The following is a 22,039-nucleotide window of genomic DNA, read 5'->3' as shown; positions in this document are numbered from 1 at the left end:
ATATTATGGGAAATAAGCGCCAAGTGAGTGCATTCTGTGTGTGCGCTGCAATTATTTATAATTAGTTTATTCTGGCGCAAGCTTATTATGAGCCGGAAATAATATTAGATAAACTCAATTTCAATTCACAGGATATGCGCACAAGGAGTGCGGCGATGATGGCGAGTGGTTCAAGCATCCGCTGACCAACCGAACCTGGTCGAACTATACCACCTGCATAAATCTGGACGATTTGGCGGTAAGTTTTAAATTGAAATTCAAATTGAAAATTTATGCTTAAATTTAATATAAATTTTCATTTGCAGCGCAATCACAATGTGAACCTGATCTATGAGGTGGGCTACAGCATCTCGCTGCTGGCCATATTGCTATCGTTGGGCATACTGAGCTACTTCAAGTAAGTCTCTCCAAGCTTAGCTACACTCGTGCTTGAGTTGCCGTATAAAAGCACTTACGGCTAATGAGCCACATTTGCCAGTTGTTGTTATGGTCTTGGCCCTGGTGCGCTTGGCGCCAAATTTTATTGTTAAACAAAGATGAGGCAAACGCTTCTCTAATCAACTGCCAAAGAGCTCAACATGTGTGGGTGTGTGTGTCTGTGTGTGTCTGGCTCAGTCTCTGTCTCTGCCTCTGTTCATTGCACTTTTCGTGCGCCCATTTAATCCGCCACACTTGACGTCGGAAATGAGAAAATATTTGCTTTCTTACCAAGGCCTCCACATCGGCAGCTAACTTTACCTACTGTCGCTCTCTCGGTCGCTCGCTCTCTATCATTTTCATTGCCTGCTGTGTCGTACGTCAAGTGAGTATTAAATTGTGTGTCTTCTTCAAACAGGATATCGATTAATTTCCACTTGTCTGCAGCACAATTAGTGCTCTTGGCTTGTTTATTATCAGCTCAGACAAAAAGACACGCAGCCTGACAGAGATAGAGAGAGAGAGAGAGAGAGAGAGAGTTAGACTGAAACAGCTAACCTTTGGCTAAAGCGTTTTCAACTGTGTGCAAAGGGCTAATAAAACGTGCCACCAAATGTGCCAGGAATTTCGTTTAACTATGCTCTTAACTATACCAATGTGAAAGTACATTAAAAGCGCAAATTAATTGAGTGTGAAAATTAAACGCAGACACACAAATATTTCGCGAATTTCAATTAGTTTAATTGATAATTAAAATTAAAATTTTCACACTCCACATAACATTTTTTTATACTTTAATCGATATATGTATATGTATATGTTAATTTGGAATTTTAATAAACAAAAGTTTGATTGTATCGTTAAACAGATTTTAAATTTTATAGATTTTAATTTAGTACTTTATTTATATATTTTAATTTAATATTTTTTAAAATTAAATAAATAAGAAATATTCTAAAGTTTCATGCAAATAATAGATATATTATATATATTCTTCTATGTTCTTAAATTTTCATTTCTGTCGCAACTTTAGCTGAAATGAAAAAAATCTCTTAAGCTCCTATATAATTCAGACAGTAATCCCGTTAGGGCTTGGACAGCATGCTGCCTTAAGTCCCATCAAAAATGCCAAGTCCTGCCAGCCAATCTTTTTCTAGCTGACCAGCATTTATCTAACTCATCTATCTGCGCTAGTAAAAACTGTCTTGGATATTATTGCATTAGAAACGTCGGACGTTGCAGTCACATATGGCCAAATGTGGACACAACCTGTGTGCACACCGTGAGCTGTATCCAATTTGCATGGCATGCATTAATTCGCCAGTTCCAACAAGATTTCATTAATATGCAGCACGGCTCTTGGCCAACTGCCAAAATTCGACAAATGCAGCCGCAACGAATCGAAACTCGACTGAGATGCGAACTGGAAAATGGGAAATGAAAGCTCACAGCATGTGCGCTCGATGCTGACACTGAAACATTGAAACTCCATTCACATCCCAAACAAATTTTATATGCCCCATTGGTTAGTCCACTCTGTGGCCATCTCTTCAATGAGAGTCGTGTGAAATGCAAATACGTGTTTTACCAAATGTATGTCAATATTTGGATACAACAAAAAAATGGAAATTAAACGAATTCTTGTGTGTAATAATGTCTGGGAAAGACTATGTCGGGGGACACTGCATCAACTGAGATTACCAGACTACGAAATGCTCTGTAGGGAACTCACAAAGCACATGGACTTTAATAATATTTCATATATCATAAGAAACATCTCTGTAAATCCCCATCTTCAACTCCAACTAACCATTTCATTTCTTATTTTCAGATCTCTGAAATGCGCTCGCATCACGCTTCACATGAATCTGTTCAGCTCATTTGCGGCCAACAGTTCGCTGTGGCTCATTTGGTATTTGGTTGTGGTGCCCAACTCGGAGCTGGTGCAGCTCAGTCCGGTAAGCAGACTTAATGAAAGCCAAAGCCCCGTCTCTGAAATTGAATTTTCAATTTCTCTTCCATCTGCTTCTTCTTCTTTTTTTTCTGTTTTTGTTTCAGGGCTATTGTGTGGCTTTGCACATAATACTGCACTATTTTCTGCTGACGAACTATTCGTGGATGCTGTGCGAGGGCTTTTACCTGCACACGGTGCTGGTCGCTGCTTTTATATCGGAGAAAAAGCTGGTCAAATGGCTGATAGCCTTCGGCTGGTGTTCGCCGGCCATTGTCATTTGCATCTATGGACTGGCACGCGGACTCAGTGGCAGCCGGGAGGAGAATCTACAGTAAGTGCAATGCAACATGATGTCAGCATGTGTGTATGCGTGTGTGTATGTGTGTGTGACTTGCTAAATTGATTGTGTACACGCATACATGCAAACCGATTTGCAAACTCAAATCAAATCAAATCAATTGTAAACCAGCTCGTTTGCAATTCATTAGATGACAATTCGCTCACAGACTTAACTCATCTCCATCTCTGTCTCTCCCTCTCTCTCTCTCCCTCTCTTTCTAGCTGCTGGATGACGGACACAGACTATAACTACATTCTGATAGTTCCCGTTTGCATTTCAATCTTCCTCAATTTACTGTTCCTTTGCAACATTGTGCGCGTCGTCCTGCTGAAGCTGAATGCCCCCGCCAGCCTGCAGGGCGGCTGTGGACCCTCACGAACCGTACTTCAAGCATTTCGGTAAGTTTTTTGAAGCGCAAAAATGGGGCCAACAGAAAAAACAAACAGCGTCAAGTCCCAAAAGTAAAAGACTTCAATTCAATAATAATAATAATATGTAATTTGCTTACTCACACAAAAAGTGCCGACGACAGGCCTGCAGGGCGTATGCGTAATAAACTTGTTTTTCTTCGGCTCGTACTTTTCCTTTCATTTTCTGTTCGCTTCCTTTTTCGCCGCGCTGCGTTCGAAAGTTTTTTATTTTGCTTCATTTTACATTTTAAATTACGCATACGCCGCGTTGACTTGCATTTTAATACGCTCGTCGACAAACGAATTATACATAAGTCTAAATATTATTACAATCCAACCCAAACTCGCTCTCTTCTTCCTACCCTCTCTGTCTCCACACTTTCATTCTTTACCTCTCACTTTCTAAATTGCTCTGCCTTTTTCTTCGTCTTTTTTCACAGAGCTACGTTGCTGCTGGTGCCGCTGCTTGGCCTCCAGTATATGTTAACGCCGTTTCGTCCTGGCCAAGAGCATCCCTGGGAGTATACATACCAAGTCATCTCGGCATTTACGGCCTCATTTCAAGTAAGTAATGCTTTCTGTTTCTGCTTCTTCTTTCAAATTTTTCCATTTTTGAATACCCCTCTTAAAGTGGAAGTGTGAAAACTAGTTTGAGGTCAAAATGAATTGTATTTCAGGAAAATGTTTAAAATTTTAATAATGAATGCCTTAAAATTATCTCCTCTTCTATCTTCCACCTTCACTTATTCCATCTCCTAACATTTTCGCCACCTTTTCCACAAATTCTTCGTTCTAATCTCTCTATAATAAATTCTTGTATACAATTAATTTGCTTAATGGTCCAAGACCTCTTTCTATACAGGGCACTTCATAGTCCAGCAGACTCTGCAGCTGCTGTTCCTTGCCAAGCCAGCTTTAATATTGTTTTATGACCCCCGCACAGGTTGAATACTTTCATGGTCTTAGTGTATGTAAATTTCTTACTCGGCTGCTTCGATTTAAACTTAAATCCACACGCTCGGAATTTGCACTTGCGAGTGATGGCAAAGAGAAAATGGCAGAAAATATGGTTATTTAATTGGCTGAAATTTTTGCTGATTTCGCCAAGCAGATATTGGCCATAATTTATGTAAATAAGCCAAAGTCCATGTCAGCGCTTGTTTATTACAAATTTCCTCCCAATCATAAACCATATCGTTGCCGTAACGCTGAGGGCTAAATTATTAAAATGCCAGGCACATGCTCGGGAAACATTCACCCCAGTCCAGGGCACACAAATCTCAGCACATTTAAATGCGACCAACTTCTCGGTCTCAGTCAGACACTGTCAGAATCGTGAAAGAAGAAAGGCCGAGGCAAGCAAGTGAAATCAATAAACAAACATGCTATGTAAAAAATTTGATTATGATATATTATCTTCGATATTGTCATGAATAATCATATTGAATTTGATTAATCAAGGCAGAAGACTGTGAAAAATGAATATAACCGATAGAAAATGTGCAGAAAATACTGTGAAAAAGTCAAAGAATTTAAATTTGGCCGACTTTGAAACTCTCAATGAAAATTATAAATATATTAACTTTATGTAAATAACATAACATTTTTTGAAAAATTAAATTTTACATTTTATATATGCGAAAATCAAGATAAGCAAGTCCGGCTTAATTGTTTGGAAAGCTAAGCGAAATAAACCACAAATTTTTTTCTGGATTTTGAAACTTAAAGTCAAATCCTGGCGCATAAACCAAATCGTGCTTAGCTTATTTTTAGCTGCTCTTTTAGCTTTGACGCAAATAACTATAAAAAACCAAGCGAAAGTGTAAGCTTCAATGTCTGCGGTTTGCTACATACTATATATGTTTACAGTTATATACAAAAAAAAAAAGGAGAAAAACGAAAATAACAGATTCTCATGTCTTGTGGTCTGCCTGGGGGCGTGGCAGTACACGCTGCAGTTGAACAGCAGTTACACGACTTTTAGCAAGCAATGCAGAAAAAGAAGTAAAAACAAATCGGGCAGACACTCAACTACAGACATTTCTTTCATTCCCGGCAAACTTTTGCAAATATTTTATTTATTTACGGCATCAAAATAGAAAATGCAAGCATACGTTCAAAGAGCACAAGAGACATTAAATAATAAATAATAAAATAATAATCATTGTAATGTTTATTTTACAAGAGGATATGCCAAGGTAAAGTTTAGTTTAGCTCAGCTTCAGCTTCGGCTCTGGCTGCTATATAAATCATATGTGTTTTGCTGCCATCAAACCACCCAATTTCAAATTACAAAAATCCCCAGGGTAACCGAGTAAAACACAATGCGCTGTTTATCTGCGACTTTACTTTACTCTTTGGCTGCCCCCAAAATAAAGAAAAAGGAATCGCTGAGTGACAAATGCAAAAGCAAAATACTTTTGCTCAAATGTTTTTAAAGCCAGTAAGCAACTTTTTATTATTGTATTGTATTTGTTGTTGTTGCTTTTGCTGTTGTCGCTCCACAAATTGCAAAGTTTTCATCAAGAGGCACTTTTTACTTTGGCGCAGATATAATTTCGGATTTATTGTGCCGGCTGCACTGCGCACAACTCTCATAAAAGATTCGGTACAACTTTTAAGCGCCATAAAGTCCATATAATATTAAGTTTATATATGCGAAATGATTTCATCAGCTGCACAATGGCCAGCACTGCGAGCCGAAACTAGTAAGGGAATGAGTTTTGGGATTTCTTTATGTCCTTCTGTTTATGTTAAAGAAAAGGGAAACAAGTAGTGCTGGCGTCTACAATTAACTTTTGATTATTATTATAGCCCATTAAAAATTAATTGAAAAATTTCAAACTGAGCTTAAGAACTAGTTTGACTCAGCTTCAATCGTCTGAGCTGAAGAATTTATAGATTAGCATATCAGGTTTTATAATAAACTATAGTTTTTCTGTGTTTAGTATAAAATTCCTAACTGCAGCAATGTAAATTTATTATAATTGCAAGAACTTGCAAATAAAATCCTCCAACTTTTGCACGAGTTCAGTATTTTTTGTCTGCTGTCTTTTGGTAATCATATAAGAGCCAAGAAATATGCGACTGACATTTAAAAGCTGAGCAATCTATGAAATTCCTATGGCTTATCAAAGCGTGCGCTGCAATTAAAGTCAACTTGCTGCACAAAGAGAAATATGAAGAAGGCAAGAAATAAATAAAGAAAAATTTTTAATTTGTTTGATATGGCAAGGCACTTTTATTCATCAAATGCCGCAGCTGGAATTTGCAATAAATATTAAAAAATATTTGCTCATATGAGAGCATATAAAGACTATATGTATGCATGTGGGGAAGCATCAGTGTCTGGGCCATACAACTCAATCTTTGACCCCCGACATCTAGAGCAGAGGCAGCAACTGCAGCAGCTGTTGTTATTTTCATACAAATTGAATTGAAAACTTGGCAGCAAAAGTCACATACTCTCTTAATGGGGGCCGGACCGGACCATAAGCGAGAGCCCATTTGTAGCCAAACTTTTTGGCTCTCTACTTTGCTAATTAGTTTTGCAAACAGTTTGCACTTTTTGGCTACTCAAGTAATTAGCAAATCATCGTCTGCAAACAGCTACAAGAGCCGAGTTGCATGTCACGCTGAAATCAAAGGCACTGACTCTACAGAGTATTCACAAAGTGGCCATAAAAATGTTTCAGCCTGTGCACACACACCTCTATCGCTTGCTCCTTCTCTACCTCTTTGTCTCTCTCTCTCTACTCACTCACTCACTCTCATCCTGCTCAAACTGAGTAATGGCAAACATCAGTTTGCATAATAACTAGCTAAATAATATTCAACCTACATAAAGTGAGCCCAGCTGGGGGACTTATTACGGGCAAAGCCGGACGGCTAAAAGAGAATAGGCAAAAACCCGTAGAAAATCTTTATAAATGCGCAGCAACCACAAAGCCAAAGCAAAACGAGCATCCAAGTCGACTGGCAATTTCCCTCTGAAACATAGTGTAAAAACAGTTACGAAATGCCTCTGTTTAAATGCCCCGCAGAAGTTATGTTTATGTATATGCAAGCTTTACCTCGAGAAATTACTGCTACAGCTGACCTCTCCGGTTAACTGTAGGCAGTTGCCTCTCAAGGGAAGACACTTTTTAGCTGCTCCAAATTCCAGCCACTTGGGACTCAAAGGGCAAGGACAGCTGCGTCGCTGAGTCTGTATTCAGTTAAGCCTGTTGTCAGGCCCGCTCATTGAGGTTGGCTCCCTTATGGATCCATCGTATTCTTTTTGATTTCGTTGATGACTGCAAGCTTTACTAATTGAAAGGAGACTCAAAGCACTACTACAAAGCACTGCTCCTTAAACCAGTTAGACATTAATTATATTTTGAATACTTTATGTTACCAGAATATATAATGCGAATAGCAAAGCTACTATACTATAATTACTATAATTATTCTGTCAATTAAGTAAAGCAATCAATTATATTTAGTATAACTGGCAGGATATTTATGGCACAGAATGTGCTCATGTATGTGTGCCTGGTAGTGTGATTGAGTTATGGAACAGTTCAGGACGTGTGCATTGCCAATCAAGTGAAGCCTTTTTTGCCTTTTGCCAATTTCATTTATATGCAAGCAATGTGTGAATGAAGCAATCCTGACAAAGGATCCTGCACGTAGGCAACTATATGCATTAAAGACATAAAGACGTAGGTAAACACACACACACACACAGACACACACACACATACACGTGCACACACACTCATGCTCCATCTGCTCTGCTTGACAAATGATAAACAGCGCCAGCTCTGTCAGGCGACAATTGAGTGATACACAACACATTCAAAGATATAGAAATATTTGCTAGAGATACAAATAGAGATGCAGATACAGCTACAGATACATTTGCAGGCTGTGGCCACAGCTGGGTCTGCGTCTGCGTCTGCGTCTAGTCGCAAAATGAATTGTCAACAGTTGAATTGGACCCGAAATTGGCACATAAACCAAATTGCATTAGAGTTAAGTAGCAGCGTTTGCGTCTCGTCCAATGATACAATAACAATAAGAGAAGAACAATAACAATATTTCAACGGGCTGTGCAACTACATGGACCAACTGAAACTCATTTTGTATTCGCAGGGCTTGTGCGTGGCAACATTATTCTGCTTCTTCAACGGCGAGGTGATTGCCCAAGTAAAGCGCAAGTGGCGAACGTTCTACTTCAGTAGTCGACCTCGGACCAATTCCTACACAGCCACTCAGGTCTCGGTAAGATTTCATATGAGCTTCACAATGCTTTCATTTTCTTTTCTGGCTAGATTAAAACGGGGCTATGGCGCGTATGCGTAATGCAAGCTAAGCTAATGCAATAACACACACACACACTCACACAATTGGCAAACAGCACTAACTCTTGCTGATGATATAAATGCATGTAAAATACACACAGACACACATACAGACGAGTTTACTTAGAGAATCGCACCGTTTTCGCAACCTGCCAACCACCATGATAGCAAATTCTCAGTTCTTTTGATTGTAGTTCGTTCGCTGCGGTCCGCCAGTGCCTGGCGAGGAGAAGGTATGACTAAAGGATCTATCGTCATCAGCTAAGCGACGCGCCTCCTCAGCACCCCATCACCACCAGCAACAGCAACAACAGCAGCAGCAACAGCAACATGAGCTGCAACAACAACGCTCGCGCAGCCAGAGTATGGCCTTGACAGGCGCCGGCGGCAGCACGTCCGGTCTCATCGATGGCTGGCGTCAGAAACTGCATTTCCTGCGACGCTCCAACGTAGATAATGCGCACCAGCGACAGCCGCTTATGGAGGAAACCGCGGCCAATACCCAGTTGCAGCTGGCAGCTGGCAATATGCAAGTGGAGGTGGCGCTCCAGCCGCAGCTGATGACGACAATAGCTGAAGATGTTGCCGAGGCAGCAGGTGCAACAGCAACAGCAACAGCAGCAACAGCAACCGCAACAACGAATACAGCTGAAGAGCGCAATGGCACAGGTTTGATTGCAGGCGCATCTACAGGTGTTGTCATTGTCAGCGTAGATGGCAGTGGGCAACAAAATATAGCCGATGAGGCGCTTTAAACTATACAAAAACAAACGCAGTCACAAAAACAATTCTGTTACAACAATCTCTCATAGTCTAAGCCAATTTTAAGTAGCTACCCGCCCAAAAATTAAGTTAAACCAAACAATAATGGAATGCACCCCACCTACAACAACAACAACAACACAAATCAATTGTCGCCCGATCATCACAACGAACAATGTGGAAATTCTAGCAACAATAAATATAATATCATTGTAAAGTTGCATTTCCCAATAAATCAGCTCAATTTCCCAGCAACTAATCGGAAAAATGTGTTGATAAATGCTTGAATTACCAACAGTGTTGATAAACAAAAGATGTGCTAAACTAACTAACCCTAAAAATTACACACTTTAAATATAGTGCAGTGCAAGCTTCAGTGTGTACCAGAAATATCTATCCCATTGATATAGCTCACCATAATATCGAACAAAATCAAAGGTTTTTCAACACTGCAGTAAAAAAACTTGTCATTCCTAGACTTGGGATAATTCCTATAAAATTGCTGTGAAATTGAAATCCAGAATGCGAAATTTCCAGATGGAACGACTAAAAGCTGGCGTCAGTGTTGTAAAAAACGAAATGCAAGTAGCATAAAGTTCAAAGGCATATTTGATCCATACATACATATGAATATAAATATATTTAAATCGCTAAACTATTATATGATTATTAAGAATTTACGTGGATATCAAATATCATTGTTGTCTTAAGTGTTATGTGTCCCTAACTATTCCTGCATATGTGGCTATATCAATATATAAACCTATATATGTATTTATATTTATGTGGTAAGCTGAGCTTTCTAACATTTTTAACCTAAGCGCTTTTCACTACTATAGATGAATGCTTCGAGATCTGTGTATATGAAATATATATGTATATCTAAATATATTAAATGGAATATAAATCAAATTAAATGTATTTTCATTGAGCACTTCACAATGTGCTTATAGCGCTTTTAGTACTAAGCCATTCGAGAGCACTTCGAATCCGTTTTAAAGCAGCTGCACATTAAGCCTAATTGCGCCTTTTGCAACACTGTTGCTCAGGTAAGTGTTATTAAGTGCTAAGCAGCTAACAAATTATCTGTTAATTAGCAAACTTTTACGCTGCTGTTGAGATTTTATGAAATGAACCTTCCGGCTCACAATCATGGTGGACAATCCTCCTGCCGTCGCCTGCTCCTGCTCTTCCTGCACCTATTCATGGAGTAAAGCCCTTGGGCTCTCAACAGGACGTTGGTCCTTTTAGACAGAAATTGTAATTGTACAGCATGATAAATTCCATTGCCGAGTCCTTTGTCTATGGCTGTGCTAATTTTGGTCGACAGCACAACGGTAACCAGCAACAACAACGACAACAACAACAACGGTGGGAAGTAGAGTGTTCGCGTTTTGTTTGACAGTTATTGAAACAGATTTGTACAGAAGTTGACTTCTGTGAACACTTGGCCGCGTTGCCATTTTTGCAGCCGCGTTGTTTTGATGGACCTTTAATGATGTTGCTGATGATTGTGTGGCAGGTTGCCATGGCATGCCACTAGCCACACACCACATGCCACATGCCACACGCCGCATTTGCTGCACATCAAATGCAACCAAGAGCTGTAGCTGCTGCTGGCCCCATGTTTTATGCATGTAAAGCAACGTGTTAAGTGTCATTTTATTGCGCTTTAAATTGAGAGAGATTGTGTGTGCTGTGCAAGTATGTGTGGCTGTATTATGTGTACATGTACAACCCTCTCGACTGGCTTTTCATATTTCGCGCTCGCACAGCTTGTAGAGCGTGTAACTTAAATGCCAGCCAAGCCAAAACTTTGCTCATCAAACGTGCTACAAATTTGAAATGAGCTGTTTAATTGAGTGCGTGTTCGTGAGTGTACATACATGTGTAAGAGTATGTAAGAATGTGTGCTACTGTGTGTGTGTGTGTGCGAGTGTCGAGTCGAGTGCCAAGTTAAGTGCATGACAAGCCTTAAGACCTCGAGCCAGCAACAAAAACTTATAAAAAGCCGTTGCTTTGAGATGCTCAAGCGCAGCAACACAAAGAATTCACAGTTCCTGCCTGTGCGAGCACTTAAAGCAACCTGAACTGGACACCTTTTAGGGCCACAGCTCAAGAGCGATTCCAACGGATAGTCAACAACACAACAACACGCATTGCAAAAGTTGTCTCGTTAAAAACGAATGCATTCTAAAGAATTTCAGTAAAAAATAATTTTATGTTTTAAATGCAGCACACAAACCATGTTAAGAATTCCCATGAGAATTTGTGTACATATGCAGATACATACATATATCCTTTTAGTCCTTCCATGTAACATAATAAAATTATAAAAGTTATATACATACATACCTTATAAATATCGTTCAGCATTCCAGTGAGAGCAAACATTTTTGCACTCTCTCTCACACTCTTTACCGCTTCTGCAGAGATTTGCTTAAATTTACTCAAGTTCCTGCTCTCTTTTCTATGCGCTCACTGGATGTGGATTGCATTTAGGTGCGCGCCATATTTTTTCTTTACAGGAAAAAAAATCTGAGCAACGCAATGCACGAATAAAATATTTAACTTATGCTTTTAGTTTCACTGTGGAAACTTTTTAATAACACTGCACTTTTCATAACACACAGAGCTTTTAGCTTTATATTTGGAACATACACAAATTGATTTTCTTTAAGAACTTAATGCACACACACAGTTTCAACGACCGATCAACAGGAGAGACACGCAGTAACTAAATTGCTATTTCGCTCTCTCCAGCTACAGCGCGCTCTAGCGGCTATATATTAAAGCTAAGATCAACGCGTCAAACGCGTTTGCAAGTTCTGTCTTTGCAATCCACACATAAAAGAGAATCAAAGCATTAATTAGTGATGGGACTAAATAATTTGTCACGTGCATTCCAGTTGCGTGTAAAAGGGAATTTCATTTAATTTTTAAGTTTATTTAAACTGTTTCTATAGAAAACTAATTTACAAAATTCGCATAAATTTTGTTCAATTATTATGAAAGAAATAATCTCAAACTTGTACATGCTAAGTGGGACACGTTAAGGCAGCAGTATTTCATAAAAAAGAGATATCTAAAAAATCTATTTCAGCAGGCAGTGTCTTTAGCATATTTCAAATGTAGATTGCGCATACGGCTCGTGTGATGGCTGTGATAAGTTGTTGTTTTTTCTTGCAGCTGGCGCATTTGCATAATGAACCCAATTAAAAGTTGGCTGTCTGCCAGCTGCAGCAGCTGCCGCCGCCGCTGCAGTTAGAAGTCAATGCGATTTGTTTTTATTCTTTGCCTACTGCGTCTTATCCTTGCGCTGCAGCTCCTGCTTGGCCAGCAGCTGCACGCGCTGGCTGACTATGCCCAGCGGCTTGCGTGGCACCAGATGACAAGTTGATTGCCTGAAAATAAAATAAATAAAATTTATTTAAGAAATTTATATAAAATTTATCCTAATTAGTCTTTAACCTTTTCTCTCTTTTAACATGTAGATGACGAATTCTACATATTCTTATATTAATATTCGATATATAGAGTATACATATATCTCAAACAGAAACTGTCTCTCTCATTAACTCATGCTACATCAACTGACAAATTCGACTCACTTGTAGATGATTTTTTCCCGATCCGCCCAGGGCCAGCTGCGCTCCAGATTGTCGAGTTTAAAAAGCAGCTGCAATGGTAAGCGAAAAAAAATACGTTGACAGTGGTAAGCGAATGGGTGAGGTGTTGCCCTAATGAGACGCCGCCTTGATTGGCTTTACCTTTTGTGACTCGGTCGGCGATGCTATTGTGGCCTCCAGCATGTCCTTTGGTGTGGGTGTGCATGTGGGCTTGGGTGTGGGCGCTGGCGTAGGCGTGGCAGGGCGCACCTTTGATGTGTCAGACGCATTGGCAGGCGTCTCCAGCTGTGGGCTTTCAGCGTCGCTAACGCGCAGCTTGGGCACATTTCGCAGATTCCAGGTGTAAGTGGTGCTCAGGAAATCGCTGTCATCGTCATCGTCATCATCATCCCCATCCCGCTCCTCCGCCTCGTGCCCATCACTGCCATCATGTTCACTATAGCTAACAGCAGGCAGCTTCATATAGTAAACCGTTTTGAGTGCTGATTCATTCTCATCCTCATCCACATCCTCATCAGCCGTGTCTAGCTCCTCGTCTGGCTCATCATTCAGCTCATTTGTCGCGTAATTGACTTCCGATGCATAATCGGATTCCGGCGTCAAATCCTTTAGCTGCTTGGCTACACACTGTTGCAATAACCGCTCTTCGTCATCGTCGTCTTCTGGCACCTGCACCAGATCATCCTCCTGTCCCGCCTCCTCTGACTCAGCCTCATCCCCATCCCCGTGCTCATGCTCGTCCTCAGTGGCCAGCTCATAGTCGAGCGCATCCTCATCGTAGGAGCATTTGCGCTGCATATAGGACAGCTCCACGTCCTGCAAGCTGCCAAAGGACTGCGAAACCGTCTGCAGCGTTGAGGTCAGTATCTTGGGTATCTCAGCTATGGCAGAGAGTTTCCTCTGCATCTCCAGCAGGCGCAGCTCAATCGAGCTGGACAGCACGCGACCAGAGCGAGAAGCAAGCGATGCTACAGTTGTAGCTAGATATATAGTTTATGATTCTAGTTGATGATTCTTATTTATTGCAGTAGATATAGATACAATATACACGCACACACATACAGATGCAGACACAGATACAAATTGAAAGCGATATAACAGTACAGCAGCAAGTTAGTTGGAGGCGTGGCTGGGGGCTGTTGGGCTGTTGGGTTTTTGGTTGTGCGTCTTCACTTGGACTTGGATGCGGTGGGCAGAGCCATCAGCATATTCTCAATGGTGCTGCTGCGCAGCTCCTCATTGTCGCCGACCTCCGCAAAGAAACGCTTAATATTCCGTATAATGCGATGATGCGGCAGCTCCTGCACGCGGGGCACCAACGAGAGATAAAGAGAGAGACACAGAGACAGAGAGAGAGAGAGAGAGAGAGAGAGAGAGAGAGAGAAAGAGAGAGAGAGTGAGTGAGTGAACAGGTGTTAATTGCATTTGAATATGTCAATTGATTTAATCACCTGCTCCTCCTCGTCCGAGGACTCGTCCTCACTCAATTCAATGATCACCTCGTTGCCCTCTTCATCTATCTGGGTTTTGGTTTTCTTTTTCTTGGGCTTTGGCGGCTCGGGCGGCTCTTGCCACATAATGGGATGCCAGCAACGCGAGCCAAGCAATGGGGTGGGGGTGAAGTCTACGAAAAAAACAAAATATACATATCAAAAACCAACCAAAAGTCCAGCAGCACACGATGCAACACATAGGCCAGGCGGGCGCAGGGCAAAGGATTCTGGAGTATTACAGGGGTCATGCTCTAGTCGTGCTTCGACTGCGACTTGGACTCACCCTTTGGCGGCGGCATCGGCTTCGGCACGCGCATCACTATGGACTTTTCCTCGCCGGCCTCAAACATGCCCGTGGGATCATCCTCCTCCATGCTGTTCACATTGCATAAGCAGAAGATATACACACATACATTTATATATATATAGTGAATAATTTTGGTATATCTCTATGATTGGGGGCAACCTACTTGCGCATGACGAGCTGCACTTTCTTGGGCGTTGCGTTGATGCGCTCGTGTGCCTGGGCCAGAGTCAGCTGCGTGGCGTCCTCCTCGTTTATCTCGAGTATTATATCGCCCAGACGAATGCCCGATTTGTCGGCAATACTATTGGGCGTTACCTGCAAGTCGATGTCAAATTTTTACTTTCTCTTTGCATTGATTTTGATTTACTATATATATATATACTATTTGATACCCTGCAACAACTTTCGCTTTCACGTACCGACCGTACCGACAGTCAACGAGCAATTGATCCCCAAATGTTGCGTAGTTCGAGTTTAGGTCGAACAAATATACAGACTCATATATGTATATCTAGTAGAGACTCTTCTATATACTCAGGCAATGATATATGACAGACAGCTTCAGTTGGCTATAGACGCTTATGTATTTATGCATGCATATATTGTAGCTCTGTACGCGTGCTCCCGAAAAGAAAACACAATGAGATACTTCTTGCCTGTATTTTAAAATAGTCTACGTCAACTGTGCGCTACAGCAAGAATTTTGGGTAAATGGATTTGTACATGAGCTATATGAGCTGTATAAAATATATGATTTATATGATATATGAAATGATTAATATACATTTATGTATATTTCGGAACCTTCTTCAACATATAAAACTGAATTTTTTCTATAAATCAGTTGTAATATAATATTTATTTTGCATCCCTAACAAAATTTTATTCATTTGCTTAACCAATTATTATATACTAATTATTTTATGAAATGAATAATTTTTTAAAATTATATTTTTAAGAATTTAATTAACTGGAATACCCCTATTTTTAATAGAAATATTTCTAAATATATACATATAAAATATAAAATATTTTGATACTTCAGGACATCAAAAAATAAATATATAATTTTAAAAAAATATACGTACCATAAAAAATAATAATATTAATAATAATAAATATATATATTACAATTATGTTCTACATTTAATTTGAATTAAAAACTTAACCCTAGCTGAATTACAACTTGCACTTCGCTTCGTGCATGCCCCATTTTGTGTAGCGCATGTGCAGCGGCATAGAAATAATAACAATTTATTTTTCTGCTGCTAAACGGAAAAGCCATCGCCAGACGTCAAAACAGAAAGCAATACTACATAGAAAATACTTGCTAACCCAAATTTTTGCGCATTCCCTTTTGCTCAAGTAGAAAAACGATTTGAAATGAGAACGAGCTACAGCAAAGCCGCTTGCCACTTGCCGCTTGCCGCTTGCCGCTTGCTGCTTGTCTCGCCTTTGTCTTTCAGCGCCACACGGCAATTGTCGCTCATACGCCCCATCGCACGAGCCGGAGCAAAGTAAAATATTTATTTCGCTGGCTGCGTTGATTTCGTCATAGCCGAATAAATCGAAAACATACGACAAAATGTTGCATGCGTTTCTTTTTGATACCCTGTAAACGCAGCAAGTCGATGTAAGCATAGGGTATATATGTGAGGTAGATGTAGATGAGCTGAATATATACTGAAATGCCTCTAATTGCTATTAGATATATCTTCAATGTTGATAATATTAACAGAATCAATGAAAATTTATATAAATAATTTATCAAAATATTCTGAAAAGCTCTAAGTTTTATAACGTATAAAAACTATTCTTTAAATGTGTATAAATATTAAAAAATAATTAAATTATTATAAGTATTATACATATATGAACGTAAGATCTTCTTGTAGCTATTTACAGGGCATCTTCTAGTCAATGTCTCTGCATTTGCGTAAAACGCTTTTGGCCAGCAACCAAAACGAGCAATATAAAAATTGCAGCTGTCGCATTGGCAGACAAAAGCATCGAACGGAAATTGGAAGTTGGTATAGCGAAATGGAATGGAATATGGAATGGGTCGACAGTTGTGCAGGCTCTCAGTGGAAGGCGGGGTAGAGTGCGGAAGGGGAACAATCTCGCTCACCTGAAAGACAGTTAAGGGCATATGAAATTCGGCGCCACCGGTTATCAGGAAACCCCACTTCTCATCGTCCTTCGAGTCGTAGACCTCCGATTCGACATCGAAAGCGGGAAAGCCGTCCGTGTCGCCGATGCCGCAGGATACTTTGATAATGGGCGCCTTCTTCTTTGTCTCGGGCGTGGACCACAGCAGGCCCAAGGGCTCCGGCATCGTGATGCTGTTCTTTTATATCTGCTATTCCCTTTGTTTGTTTACGTTTCGTATCTTTCACGCTCTCCCTCTCCTACGGCTCTTATCGCTGCTCTTTTTGTGCGTGGCTGCTCGTTTTATTTATAAATCTTGTGCGCTCGCACGCTTGCAATCTCCCCCTCCGTCTCGCTCACTGTGTATCTTGTTATCTGTCTCCCTCTAGTTGTCTATTCTTTTTTTACACTTTGTTGCAATAGTTTTTCTCTTCCATCTGCCTTTCCACCGATTTTTTGTCGTTCCTCTCGTTTTTGCTGCGCCTGTCAAAATTCACAAAATTTACCCATGCAAAAATAAATAATTTAGTGTGCTTTTTTTTGCCGGCTTTTCGTCGGGCTTTCCGCTGGGCGATGACTGTGCGAAAATTCGCAGTCAATTGAGTTTTCCACTAATGCAAACTTCTCTCATTTGCCTCTCTTATATAATCAGAATTTCACGCATTGCACAATGCAGCAATTAGACTGAAAACTTCATTCCTTCCACTCTGTGGTATTTCAGATTTACGGCTTAGCCAATTTTCTCCAGAATTTTAATTCGTTTTAATTATGAGGGCAACGCTTTTTTATAATTTATTCCATTTTCTTTTTCGAAGCGCAGAACTTAATGAATGTTTGCTTGGGGTTTTCCTCTTCGCTCTTTTTGCTGAGGCTTCCACAATTTTCTTTGGCTTCCGCACGATTGCACACGACTCGAGCAACTAAAAACCAAAAGGCAAAGCGCTCAAACAATTTCGAGAAGTTTGCCTTTGTAGTGCATTCGCTTTTTTATAGCCAGCCGCACGGCGACAGTTGCTGCTTTCATTACACCTTAACCTCAAGTGGGGTATATTCAATTAAAATAAGTAATTAGGGATGGTTAGCTATAAAAGTAAATATATAATGCTATAGCAGCTGCATTTCGTTGGCTCTTAACTACATTTGCCATGTGAATTTTTATATAAACGGATATGAATCGCTTATGAATGGTAAACAGTGAGTCTAAAAGTAAATGCTCATTAATCTGAACAAGTTTGTAACTATGAAATCAATGCTAAGGCAAAATATTCAAGAGTTTTAGATCTATCTGCTAGCAATAAATCAAATAAAACTAAATATTTAATCGAATTTAAATGAATAATAATCTTGGCATTGTAAGCTTCAAAATAAATTATTCCCCATAACCCATCCGTATAAACATACACTCCACTTAATTATCTAACATCTCATATATTGGGTATATTGCAGTCGTTGATTATTTCCAATTATAATCGCGCGCACGTTTTCTTGATCTTTCATGTTTGCTTCTGCTCTGCTCTACTCATTGGGATAGGTCCATGAAAAGTTTTCCCCACTTGTGAATTGTTGTTGCGTGTTTTCTATTCATTCCTTGTTTTTCATGCAGTTTTCACATTTTTTTTTTCAGCCCACAGAGAAATTTCAGAGATTTTGTTCCATTTTGATCATTTCATGTAGAAATATTTCTGGGGAAAGTATCATTAGCTAGAGTTTCCCTAATGTTGTTTACTCATGTTGTTTACCTCTGATTATTTTTGTTTATAAGCGTGCCGCTTATCTGCTTAGTGTCAAAATGTCAATGGATTCGTGTAAAATTAAATTTATAATTATTGAGAATTAAGAATTTTTTGTTCGCAGTTACTGAACTCGGCAGTTGATTAATAATATTTATTGCGTTTGATTAAAAATCAGTGAATAATTGAGTAGAAAATATGTGTTCTATACACTCTGTAAACAAAAAATTCCACAGATTTAATAGAATAACATTTTCACTTTAATATTTCTATTCATTGAGCTCTAACTCTGGTATTCTACTACTACTACTTTAATATATATGTAGATAAGATTATTTCCATTTTTGTCTTCTAGTTTTACATATTTCTATTTAAGCATTTTGATCTATATATAATATATATTTATTATAAAATATATGTATTCAAACAGCCAAGGGTTACTTTTACAAAGTGTTTTCCCTTGAATTGTATGTTACCTTCTCACCTTTGCCCTTTGTAATGCGAGATTGTTGTAAAACTGTTTAAAAATAAGTCTTTAGGCGAAAAAATTCAGTTGACACTTGAGAGGAAAAGTCAGAGAACAATTCGGACAGCGGCTCCTTATCAGCTGCTGCCCACTTATTTTGATCAAGGACGGCCAGAGGTGACAACAACAACAACAGTTGTGGTTAATAACATTCACCGATAAGAATAATCAACAAAATTTTTTTCTTTAATTTAATTTTTGTCTTCTTTTTTGTTTTATTTGCTAAAAATACGATTAATTAAATATGGCTATTGGTCTAGGGTTATTCCTTATAGATGGTATCATTGTTGAGCTCATTGGAGTTCACGTCGAGTATGCCGCAGCCCTGGGCATATTCGGAATCTGGGATTGCGTCAAAGTCATCTTCAACACCGTTCGCCGCTGTTTGTAACTCTAAATCTTCGCTGGAATTCTCTGCAGCTTCGCGCTTCTGACGCTTTGGCTTCTCCTCGGACGAACTGTCGTCCTTGTCCTGCGCCTGTTCCTTCGCTTTGTCCTTTCCAGCTTCTTCAGATGAACCACTGGAGTCCGCTGCAGCTGCTCGCCTCTGACGCTTTGGCTTCTTCTCGGACGAACTGTCGTCCTTGTCCTGCGCCTGTTCCTTCGCTTTATCCTTTCCAGCCTCTTCAGATGAGCCACTGGAGTCCGCTGCAGCTGCTCGCTTCTGACGCTCTGGCTTCTCCTCGGACGAACTGTCGTCCTTGTCCTGCACCTGTTCCCTCGCTGTGTCCTCTATTACGAGTGACTCGGTAACGACACGCTCCCCGGATGAGCTAATGGAATCGCTCTCTTCTTTCTCTTGTCCGAGCTTTTTCTCTTCTGATGAGCCGCTCGAATCAGCTGCCCGTCGGAAACGTGCCTGGTGCTTGTGTCCGTGCAGCTCATGTGCCAGCTCATCGGGATGTGCGGGCGAATGCGAATGTGAGTGCGAGTGGCAATCGACATGATCCGGATCCTCAATGGGCTGGCGACGCGCACGCAGATGCTCCGGTTCCGTGTTCTCCATGCTCTGGCCACCCAGCAACTGCAGCAGCTGCTCATCGGTCTCAGGCGTCTCCTGGATATCGTCCAGATCGACCGGCAAGGTCCATGCCACATCCAGCATCAGCCCTGCCGCCAGCATTGTGATTAGCATCCATGAACGCATCCTGCTTAGTTGATAAATCTGTTGCTCTATTTATTTTTGGATTGCTTGAATTGTGTATTGCTCGCGCTACGCCTGGTTCTGCTCGACTGAATCGCGCTGCTGCCCAGACAGTTTCTTATGAAAGCTTATTATCACAATTGTGGAACTCTGATTCGCCAGCCTCTGCTCAGTTGATAATGCTCGCCGCGTCCAATTAAAGCAGCATCGATTAGCAATCGAGCTGCAAGCGCTGCAGCGAGCGATTCCAAATTGAGAAATTCAGCCTAATGCGGCTTTACTCTGCTTGCACAACACGCCTTTTGCATAAAAGCGAATCACGCTGATGCCCTGACAATGGGAAGGTACTATGAAGATGTGATGAGATATGTGACGGTGCAAGGAGAACGTTATGAGAAAAAATTCTAAATAATATATAGTTATAAGTCCAAAAGCATATATAGAAATAATACTCTCATAATCATCTAAATATTAATATCAAAATTAAATATTTATTTATTTATTTAAATATTTATAGGAATTGATTATTTCATGTATTAAATATTTTTATATTATTATTGAAATATAGTTACTAAAATGATGTACAGATTCTATACTTAATAAAATACTAAATAATAAAAAAATATATATTAAAGTACAAAATGTAGGGCATTTGAGTGCCGGCTATCGCCGCACAAGCACGTCATGCTTATTCAAATTTCAGAATGCGCAATTTAGTTGAGTGGACCGCATGCTATCTTTGTGCAAATTTTCAACTTGACTTGCATAATAAATACAAATTGAGCCGCTTCTCCATTCGAATTGATAAGGCAGATCAGCAGAGATCAACGTAGCTAGCTAACTGAACGCGCAATTTCAGATTATTTGATGAGACGAGACGACATGAGACTCGGCGAAAATTTCACAAATCATGTAGCTTGAGCATGAATAATACGAAATAGTGGAATGTATGTTTCATAAGTAAATCAACAGCTTAGTTTTTCAATTGATAAGCATATAAATGAGTACTACGGTGCGTATGAGCTATAGATGGGAACGTAGTCCACAGTGAGGGCAAGGCATGCGCCATTGACCTGGGCCGAAACGCAAATGCCACTCGTAATCCGCAGCGGCGTCAACAACGGCCGTCGATAAGTAAAAGCCGTAATAAAGTAAAGGCTAGGCCAGACGTGCGTCGCATTCTCAACCGAAAAGCGAGGCCCAGCTGAATGAGTTGCTATAAAACGTATCTTTTGGCTGGCTAGGGAAAACTTTAAGATGCGTCGCCTGTCAAGCGTAAGCATCGCTTGGTTGACGCCTTTTGGGCCAACATTTAGCCGGACACGAAACAATATTAAGGACGAGCGATAACTGTAAAGTCCAAAAGGTGTTGCCTTTGGCGAAATTAAAAGCAAATATTTAACAGCTTTAGCAGTCAAAGTCTTGAAGCCGGCGCTACTTATATATATGGGGAAAAAAACGAGAGTGGATTCATTGCAAAGGGCTGATTGAATTTGGATTCCCTGTGGAATTTCGTGGCATAGCAGCTTCTTGCCTTTCTCTCTCTCTCTCTCTCTCTCTCTCTCTCTCTCTTTGGCAACATCAAAAAGCCAAGTTGGAAAGAAACGACATGAAATGAAACATAACCAAGCGAATTGACGAAGAAGAGCTACTGCATAATTTAAGTGAATTCAAATTTTATATTTGCGCCTTGCCATTTATACCCTGGAGGAAAACTGTAGTGGGGAATCTAGGATTTATTAATAAACTACATATATTATAGTTAATAATAAATATTTAATATTAGCATATTTCATTGGACTAAATGTATAAAAGTAGCTTTATCAATAAAAAT

The 22,039-nt window shown here is 40.0% G+C and overlaps 3 protein-coding genes across 8 annotated transcripts in view; 1 reads left to right on the top strand and 2 right to left on the bottom strand.

Moving 5' to 3' along the window:
- Dh31-R (Diuretic hormone 31 Receptor) overlaps positions 1-10,104 on the top strand; it is a 35,605-nt gene extending 25,501 nt beyond the window's left edge. The window contains exons 4-11 of one of the 3 annotated variants that reach the window (XM_018106455.3): positions 132-238; positions 306-397; positions 2,249-2,375; positions 2,476-2,702; positions 2,933-3,109; positions 3,562-3,685; positions 8,258-8,386; positions 8,661-10,104. In XM_018106455.3, coding sequence (XP_017961944.2) covers positions 132-238; positions 306-397; positions 2,249-2,375; positions 2,476-2,702; positions 2,933-3,109; positions 3,562-3,685; positions 8,258-8,386; positions 8,661-8,705 — 1,028 coding nt within the window. In that variant the 3' untranslated portion in view covers positions 8,706-10,104. Of the gene's footprint in view, positions 1-131; positions 239-305; positions 398-2,248; positions 2,376-2,475; positions 2,703-2,932; positions 3,110-3,561; positions 3,686-8,257; positions 8,387-8,634 lie in introns of all 3 variants that reach the window. The other 2 variants (XM_089261280.1, XM_089261279.1) reach the window with 2 other exon arrangements.
- Positions 10,105-12,508: 2,404 nt separating this feature from the next.
- On the bottom strand, positions 12,509-17,812 carry LOC108654870 (uncharacterized). Of its 4 annotated transcripts, XM_089260642.1 has the most exons (6): positions 16,786-17,812; positions 14,821-14,972; positions 14,634-14,725; positions 12,999-13,837; positions 12,840-12,907; positions 12,509-12,632 (listed from the first exon to the last, which is right to left on the bottom strand). In XM_089260642.1, the coding sequence occupies exons 1-6, from the start codon at positions 16,990-16,992 to the stop codon at positions 12,527-12,529; spliced, it is 1,464 nt and encodes a 487-aa protein (XP_089116768.1). In that variant the 5' UTR covers positions 16,993-17,812; the 3' UTR covers positions 12,509-12,526. The 4 variants fall into 4 exon arrangements, with proteins under 4 accessions (XP_089116768.1, XP_017961945.1, XP_017961947.1 ...); XM_018106456.3 differs by lacking the exons at positions 12,509-12,632; positions 12,840-12,907; positions 12,999-13,837 and adding exons at positions 13,857-14,158; positions 14,309-14,481 and having other exon boundaries at positions 16,786-17,736; XM_018106458.3 differs by lacking the exons at positions 12,509-12,632; positions 12,840-12,907; positions 12,999-13,837; positions 16,786-17,812 and adding exons at positions 13,857-14,158; positions 14,309-14,481; positions 15,077-15,279.
- A 1,432-nt stretch (positions 17,813-19,244) lies between these two features.
- Positions 19,245-20,452, bottom strand: LOC108652699 (uncharacterized). The gene has a single exon (XM_018102892.2). The coding sequence runs from the start codon at positions 20,206-20,208 to the stop codon at positions 19,324-19,326; it is 885 nt and encodes a 294-aa protein (XP_017958381.2). The 5' UTR covers positions 20,209-20,452; the 3' UTR covers positions 19,245-19,323.
- Positions 20,453-22,039: the final 1,587 nt, after the last annotated feature.

This window comes from Drosophila navojoa, chromosome 5 (genome assembly GCF_054131105.1).
Source record: "Drosophila navojoa isolate 15081-1374.11 chromosome 5, UAZ_NAV_1.0, whole genome shotgun sequence".
NCBI lineage: Eukaryota > Metazoa > Arthropoda > Insecta > Diptera > Drosophilidae > Drosophila > Drosophila navojoa.
The sequence above is the reverse complement of the archived record's forward strand: the minus strand, read 5'-3'. Positions and strand labels throughout refer to the sequence as shown.